The sequence below is a fragment of the Psammomys obesus genome, unplaced genomic scaffold (assembly GCF_907164565.1).
Source record: "Psammomys obesus unplaced genomic scaffold, mPsaObe1.curated_primary_1811, whole genome shotgun sequence".
NCBI classification, from domain to species: Eukaryota; Metazoa; Chordata; class Mammalia; order Rodentia; family Muridae; genus Psammomys; species Psammomys obesus.
The window spans coordinates 2276867-2285498 of NW_026592439.1; the positions used below are offsets into that span (position 1 = coordinate 2276867).

The following is an 8632-nucleotide window of genomic DNA, read 5'->3' on the forward strand; positions in this document are numbered from 1 at the left end:
ATTAAGCCAAATATGTGCGTATATATATGTATGTACACACACACACACACACACACACACACATATGGCTTAGCTGTAAAAATCTCAAGATTTGAAATACTCTACTGAATTCTTCGTACCTGTACTTAGGTAAACTTCTCTGCAACATTAAAATACAGTCTACTCAAGATATTTGCTCTGTTGAGTTTAAGCTTTATTGCATTGTGGTCAATTAGGATACATGGAGTGATCTCTATTTTTCTAAAATTGTTGAGATTTATTTTATATCCCCTTATGTGGTTGTTTTCAGACAAGCTTCCATAAGCTGCTGAGTAGAATATGTGTTCTTCGGCATTCAAGCAGAATAGTCTGTAGATATCTGTTAGGTCTATTTGACGAATAATGCCATTTAATTCTGATGCTTCCCTACTTTTTTGTCTCAATGGTCTGTCTATTGGAAAAAAAAACCTTATGGTGAAATCACCTGCTATTACCAAGGCAGAGTTAACCTGTGTCTTCAAGTCCAGTGGTATGCTTTTTATGAAACTGAGTGAGCAAGAATTTTGTGAATAGATGTTTAATATTGCAATAATTTGTTGGTTAATTGTTTCCTTGATTAGAAACCCTGCCCTCCTTTATATCTCCTAAAGTTTGTTTCTAGCCAGCAGAGTAATGTTATAATTTTGTCCACTTTGCTAGCTCTCTGATTCCATGATAAAAGGATATGATGACTAAAATAATTTTTACGAGTAGACAGATATATGAACATTCGTATACCTAGGCAATCATGGAACTACATTTATATACATGTGTAAATAACTGTCCATCTGCATAAATATAAATGTATACAGGCATGCATATGCTATTAGCATAATATTAGACAAGGATATATAATATCTACCTGGCATCTAAATGTACTATAATAAGACACATAATCAGAGAGCAGAAATTGAAACGATGCATTGTGAGTCTTGGCTCTCCAGACACAGTACGTAATGTCAGAACTTTAATGCCTCTTTGCCATACGTATGTCAGTTAGAAAGAAAAAGTCCTGGAATATAGAGTAGTAAACCCCCTCCTTCTGCCCCTCCCTCAGGGTCTCCAACCTACTATTCCTAAAACACCCACCCCAGTTCTCTGCCTTTCTACTAAAAACCAAGTTAATTACCTTCACTATCTGCCTGATATCTGCCTGGAATACCTTCCAGTAGCTCTACACACATAACAGTGAAACCCAGGAATTGCAGTATTGGAGAGCTATTGAGGAATCCTGAGATGCGAATAAATGAATGGACTCAGGTAGTCCACATCACAGGGCCAAAAGTTCTGGCATAACTAGTGCCTTCATGAAACCACCAGAGACCTCTCATGTAATAAAATAATCATTCATATCCTGTCTGGGATGAACTTTGAAAAGGTATCCATCCTCCCTTCTCCATGTTTTTTTTTTTTTTCCTCAGCCAGTGAAACCCCTCCTTGGAATATAGGTCTCGATAACTGCAATTCAGATTCTACCTTCCTTTTAACATGATTTCTCTGAGTGGAATGCAACCTGATCCTTCAAGGAAAAGGATCTGTTCTTGTCTGTCACACCCAAAGTACACTCTGGTATGTTTCTTGAACACTATGTGTTGCACCCTGATCTTCAGGTCACAAATTAATTAATTAATAATGACTTATACATGGATGAAAGAGACTCCTGGGGAAGCACCACTTTACATAAAATATTTATTTTTTTCAAGTTTCAAAACATACAAATGGAAAATGTAGAATATAGAGAATCTAAAATGTATAAACAACAAAGAAAAGAAAGCACTATTTCCTAAAACTTAGAGCTGGATTTTGTATGTATTTTATTTCACCATTTGCCGTATGTACATTTTTCTTCTGCACTTGCATCTTAGCACCATAAACATCATTGCCAGTGTTGTTCATGTGTCAATGAATAAGAGGGTAGGGCTGTTTCAATAACTGAATCGGGATTGGGTGGTTCTGTGTCTCTCTTCCGAGACTGGATGACCTTGGAAAAGAAAAGGAAGAAGTCAGGTATGTTGGGAAACAGTTTGCCATAGTCTCTGCTACCCATACTGTCTTTATGAGCCACCCCTCTTTCTTTACCTAACTCCTTAACCGAATGACTGTGCTTGGAATTAGCTTTGCTCCCACTGCTTGAGAGCATAAAATGAGTTATTCATACCCACTAGGCACGAGCACCGATAGAAGAGCAGGACATGCCTTGGAGCAATAGTAGGAAGAAAGAAACAGCAGTACGAAAGGCAGCCAGCAATTGAGTGGAAGATGTTATTGCACAGATGGTTAAGAGGATAGTACAGAAGGCATGACTAATGCAACTTCTGGGGGTTGGGTGGGGGTTGGAATGTTTGACTTTGGTCCCGAGAATAAAGGGGATCTGGACACATTTCAATGTGAACGGATAGGTCAGTTCCGAGATTTCATGAGTGCATTAGCTGTATTTGGTAGTGTATAATGAATCTCATTGTGTTACAAGAGCTCTGTGTTCGTTGTGCTCTGATGTCATAAGGTATCCTTCTGATACATGGGGTATGTTCATGATCCTCTGTGATAAACATTTTCATGTTAAATGTGAGGCCCCCGAGCTTTGGGCTCTTCAGTCAATTTGACAATATCAATTTAAAACCCATCAGGACAAATTCTTATCAAATAATGTCTCTGTTTTGATAAATACAGCAATTTTATTATTTAACTTGGAGAATAGATTGAGATTCTTTCTGAATATTCTTTTTTTTTTTTTTTTTTTACTATGATTCACTACATTTACTAGATAAACCAGGAACCTGGGGGAAACCCAGGTACTACTGTTCTGCTAAATGCATGTAGCAACAAAATGACCTCTAATGACATTCTGCTCTACCTATAGATCATTGCTTCACTCAGCCATCACCGGAGAAGCTTGCTCTTGTGGTAGGTGGAAACTAACACAGAGACCCAAGTCCAGACAATATCCAGATTGTGAGAGAATTTGGAACCATCAGTTTTAAATAGGATGTCTTAATCAAATCTCTCCTCTCAGAGCTTAAGGAACTATGTGGACGAGGAGGCAGAAAAAAAACTGTAAAAGTAGAGGTATGGAAAACACCAAGGAAACAAAACTATCTAAATGCAGCAGGACCAATGCACGTACAAACTCTCAGAGACTGCGGCAGAATGCACAGGGCATGCACAAGTTCAACCCAAACAGGATCTGAAAACTGTGAGGGGGGAAGTGGATACAAGCTCTCGTTCCTAACCAAGAAGCTATTTCCAGTAGACAACTGCTCTCAAAGAAAAAAATTGTTTTCGTTCTCTAATGGTATCTCACCGGGTGTACAAACCACCTTTAAAAGTAGATGGTAAACTCAAAATGAATTCAAGGGTAGTTTTGGCTTTTTATTTTACTTTATTTTTCTGTCATTATTACATAATGCTTTGGACTTTCTTTTTTTATTTTTTAACCCTATTGGTCTATTGCTTGTGTGTTATAGTTATGAGCTTTTGTTTCTATTATGTGTGTGTGTGTGTGTGTGTGTGTGTGCACGCACACATATGTATTTCTCCTGCTTTTGCAATTCTTTGTTTTATTCCAGCTATTTTCTTTTTTTTTGCCTGTTTGTTTCCTAAAGATAGAGAGATAAAGGAGGTGTGGAGATGGATGGATGGTGAGGTGGGAGGAGATAAGAGAGGGGAAACTGTGATAACAACATATTCCATGAAAAATGATTTTCAAAAATACAAAGGCAAAAGGAAACAAAACTAACAAAATAACCCTATTTTTTAAAAAATGATAATAATAAAATGTTTACATATATTAATGTTCAAAACTAAATTTCCTTTTTGTCACAGTCAAGCCTTACCAGAGAATTAAAAGTGATTGTCAGGAGGTACGATGATGCCTTAGTACACCCACCTGCATGTAACTGTGCCTCACAGATCTCAGCTGCCACATGTTCATACTTGAGCTCAGTTCAAAGCAGAAGAGTCTGAGTTTATCCCCTGGCTCACAGTAGATACTGGTAAATTGTCCATACACCACCACTTCCATCTTCCCTGTTCTGTCTTCTATTCCGTAGTGAATGAATTCATTCCTTGCTGTCCTCTGGAAAAAAAAAAAAATTAACACCCATCTTCTGAGAAATGTGTCAAGGGTTGTGGCATCTATGAGACAAAACAGTGTTAGCTTGTCTCTGATAAGGCAAATATAGACTTAAATTTAGAATTATGGGTACAAGACAGCTTTGAGGCATTCTGGTTCACAAATCCTGTCTTAGGAAATGCCTCTCACGATTTTCTAATTTAAGATATTTGTCTGATGGATTGTTCTAGAAAACGTTGAGAGTTGTTAAGGAGCCCAAATACGGAAAAATCAGTTGATTGCCATTAAGGGTGTCTTAGGTAATGCCACAAGAATTAGGAAGAGTGAGTTGTGGCTCTTTGTAAGTCTGAGACTCCCAGTCCAAGTGTCCATCAAATAGATGATGTTTTCTCAATGCACAAATGTATTTACTCTGTTACAAATATTTCAAACATTAAATTTGCACTATCTGATTCTGTTTGTTTCTCTTAAGACTTAAGGTAGAGGTTACTTGCTTGACACTCACTTGATAAATCTAAACCCAGTCAGACTGGCTAAGATCAAGAAAACATTGGACAGCAGATGCTAATGTTATTGTGGGCAAAGGGGAACTCCAGTTCACTGTTGGTGACATTGCAAACTGGTACAGGCACTCTGGAAATCAGTGTGGAGAATGCCCTAAAAGATAAAATGTATCTTTCATATGGTCAACTCTACCACTGCTTGGCATATAAACAAAAGAATTGACACCCTACTCCATAAATACCTGTTCAGCTATGTTCCTTCATGATTTATTTACAATAGCTAGGACGTGATGACAATCTAAATGTCTTTCAGCTGATAAATGGATAACGGAAATGTGATGCATCTGTAAAATGGAATACTATTTAGCTGTAGAGAAAAAGGAAATTTGCAAGTAAATGCATGGAACTAGAAAATATACTAAGTCATGTAGAAAGTCTCTACAAACATCAGGGCCTGCAGAGCGTCAATCCACGTATGGCAAGAAGGAAATCTAGTTCGGCCCTACTCAGTAGCTGGTGTTGTTTCAGACCTCTAGAGTCTGACACTGGGCAGTTTATTTTAGGCTTTTTCAATCACAGTACAAATTTGGAACAAAGTTTTCTGATGATAATTAATTCCATCCTGGGTGTAAAAGAAAGCATAACACATGTTTCCATTGATACTCTACAAAGTATATATAACCTCTTCATAAGATGAGTTCTATTGACTGAGGAACAATGCGAAGACAAGGATTTAGGGAGACTTGATTGACATATACATAAAAGTCTGGGAGAGTCAGGTGTGGCCTAGCCCCACAGATAGCCAAGAGGCCCCCGAGCTATTAACCACCTATGCTCCATTTGTAAAGTTCATGTGACATAAGGATGGTTTTTATTGATGAGAAACATTGATCAAGATAAAGAAGAATCCTGGATAAGCAACATTCTGGATGAGTCAGATTCGGCCTTGCCCTACAGATAGCACAGAGGCCACCAGGCTATTCACCACATCCATTCCCAGCCTTCTGTGTAGAAAACAAATTAAACATCTTTTCCATTGAAGAGACGACCCTGCATATTTAATGTTCCTGGTTTTCTTACTGTCTGTATGTGAACACAAGCCCTTGTGCCCTCTGCACAAATATATACATATTTACATATGTATATATTATATATATATAAATACATACATACATACATACATACATACATACATACATACATACATACATATATGTTTTCTATTATTTGTGGATGCTAGCCCCAAATCTTTAGATACAAGTATATAACCTAGAGTAATTGCAAACAGCAGAAAAGTAAAAACGGACCATAACAGAAACATTAAGGATGAAAAGAGTAGGACATGATTTTTATGAAAAGAAAAATGAGTGTCAGACACACACACCAGCAGAGGTTGTCAGAGGATGGCAATACTGAGGGAGAGGGAAAGAAGAGATAATTAATATTAAAGATGTATGGAAAAGCCATAGGGGAATTTATGATTTTGTTTTAACTTAAATTATATATATAATATCTCTCTCACACACCTATATGTAGCTTGATTGAAGTTATGGAAATTGATATGACAATGGCCTCCCTAGCCCCCCCCCCCCAAAAAAAAATCCCTCCTAGACTATCTAACAAAAACTCTAGTGCCAGGCATTGAAATTTTTTCTTTTAAATTGTTAATCAGGGGAGTCCAACAGACCCCAATAATAATATAGGCTACTGCTATTGCCCTAGTTGCCTTCCAGGCAAATAACGTAAGACCCTCTTGCTGAAGGCACCACATAGTTCAGGAACAGAATTTGGAGGGACTGATCTGGGTTTGACCCAGAAGCCACCTTACTGATAACTAGTTCTTAGAGTTTCAGAAGAAGCCATGCAAACTGCCAAAGAGAATAGCAATCAATATTTCTATCCCAGGCACACTGACGATGAACCATGATGATGAACAGCATGGGAAGATATTCTGCAAGGTGAAATAGTGGCATTTGTACCCTGGAAGTAACCAACAGTTACTTGATTGAATATAAGGTCCACTCGGTAGGAAGTTATCCATGCTTGGCACAATAAATTATTGGAACATTGAGCCTAGAGGGAAACTTACTGTCAGTTGCCTAAGCCTGTATAATTTCTAACTGCATTCTAAATTCTTATCCTTATAGCCACAAAAGAGTGAAGCTCCCACACCTCACAAAGATGCTTATTTTTTGCATCAGATGAAGACCATTACAGAAAGCCACATGGATCAAAATGCAGAGATCCACTGACCAGGGAGAGCCCTCCTGCAAGTAATACATTCATAATACAACCTCCAGGTTTCAGGTTCAGGAAATGTCACAGAAGAGCGGGAAAGAATACTGTAAAAAGCTGAGATCCAGGCTACTTAATTCAGGATAGTCTCTTCTAAAAATAAAAAATGAAACAAAATAAAAAGAGGATGTGAATGGTGGGGTCAAATGGTTCTGGAAGGAGTCGGGGAAATAGTGAAGGGTGAATATAATCAAGATGCTTTGTATGTAATATTATCTAAGAAACAATAAAGATATTATGAGAAAATTGAATGGAAGTTACAACATGTTAAAGATGAGGTCATCAGTAACTTTAGCAACTTGCTTCCTGATGCTATTTGTCACAACAATTATCCAGGCAAGAATATCAACCATAATTGGTAATTAAGTTGCTACTGATAAAGGTAAAGAAGAATGCAAACAAACATTTGCATTGTGTATTGATACAAAATACTGTAAATGGATCACCAGAGTAAAAACATAGTAAAATGCCCAGTTTTGTGTGGAGTCTCCTTCTGGAACATTTTTACAGTGATACCTTGAAAAGAATGTGGAGAGGCTATCCCACACTTTACAATGGGAAACTCCACTTTCTGCTCCCTGATAAAGGAGGCCTTGTTTTCCTGTGTGCAGAAAATTGACCATATTCCAGCTGCCAAGTTACGGCTTGAAATCTGAGGTTGCAAATGATATTTTACAAAATGACGCAACAACTTACACTATATACTGCAAAGACTCCATTCACAAATGTTCCTACTCTTTGTGTACAGATAGTATTAATTTTAGGTGTTGCCGTGGCTCTTTGTCTCAGTGAAAGTGGGATATTCATTATCCCATTCACCTCAGATACGCAGGAGGCTCCGTATATCTCTAGAAACCCATTGTAGCCAATATAATCTGAGATGACAATGACTTTCCTGGGGATGAACATTTCCTTTAGAGCTATGTCAAACACCTTCACTCTAAAGAATTCAGTCTCAGTAGCCACTGTGGCATGGAACATCCTTTTGTCTTCTCTCATGTCATACGTAAATGGTTCTGTTGCTTTTAACACCATTACTTGTTTGGAACCGTGTTGGAGGCCATCTTCCTCAGAAGGTTGTTTGGGTAAAGTCTTCCATCTTTGTTTCTGCAAAGAATGCACACATGAGAACCAGGCACGGTTAAGACAGACACTAAGGAATATATTTATTAGGCAGAGTGGAAAAGTCTAAACAATGCCTAATATGCTATTAAATAACTGATGGGAATAAATAGAGATCTGGGCAGTAACTCCAGCATATGCTAATTACTCGCAATAGGTAAGTAGATTGCATAAGTACATTTGTGGTGTTTGGAAATGCACTAAAGGCCTATGAATGCTGGACAAATTGTCTCCCTGTGAGCTTCATCCTGAGTCTTACAGCATGTTCTTAAAACTTAGATTACAAGTCTTTTTATACACACAAACACACAAAACCAAGTCTTGTAAAACACTCCATAGGCAGTCACTAGAAATACCCTCAGGGCTTTGCTCATCTGAATAATTCAAACTAGAAGCTCTTTGACTTGCATAAGAGCAGTCAAAGAGGAGAATCCTGAATTTGGAAAAGGAAGGAAGAGAAGTCCTATCCTTGAAGTCCTATCTCTGTCTTGTCCCTGAAGTCCTCAGCAGAAAACTGCAGACTGCAAAGCCAGCCTGCCTTCCTTCCTTCCTTCCTTCCTTCCTTCCTTCCTTCCTTCCTTCCTTCCTTCCTTCCTTCCTTCCTTCCCCCCCCCCCCCCCCC

At 38.1% G+C, this 8632-nt stretch overlaps 1 protein-coding gene across 2 annotated transcripts in view; it reads right to left on the bottom strand.

Annotated features, from left to right (window-relative positions):
- Positions 1-1773: 1773 nt before the first annotated feature.
- The window catches only part of LOC129681333 (inteferon-activable protein 208-like), a 15695-nt gene continuing 8836 nt past the window's right edge, over positions 1774-8632 (bottom strand). Inside the window, exons 5-7 of one of the 2 annotated variants that reach the window (XM_055613236.1) lie at positions 7708-7995; positions 3905-4093; positions 1774-1999 (exon numbers count right to left, since the gene is read on the bottom strand). In XM_055613236.1, the coding sequence (XP_055469211.1) occupies positions 1895-1999; positions 3905-4093; positions 7708-7995 (582 nt within the window). In that variant the 3' untranslated portion in view covers positions 1774-1894. Of the gene's footprint in view, positions 2000-3904; positions 4094-7584; positions 7996-8632 lie in introns of both variants that reach the window. The other variant, XM_055613235.1, reaches the window with a different exon arrangement.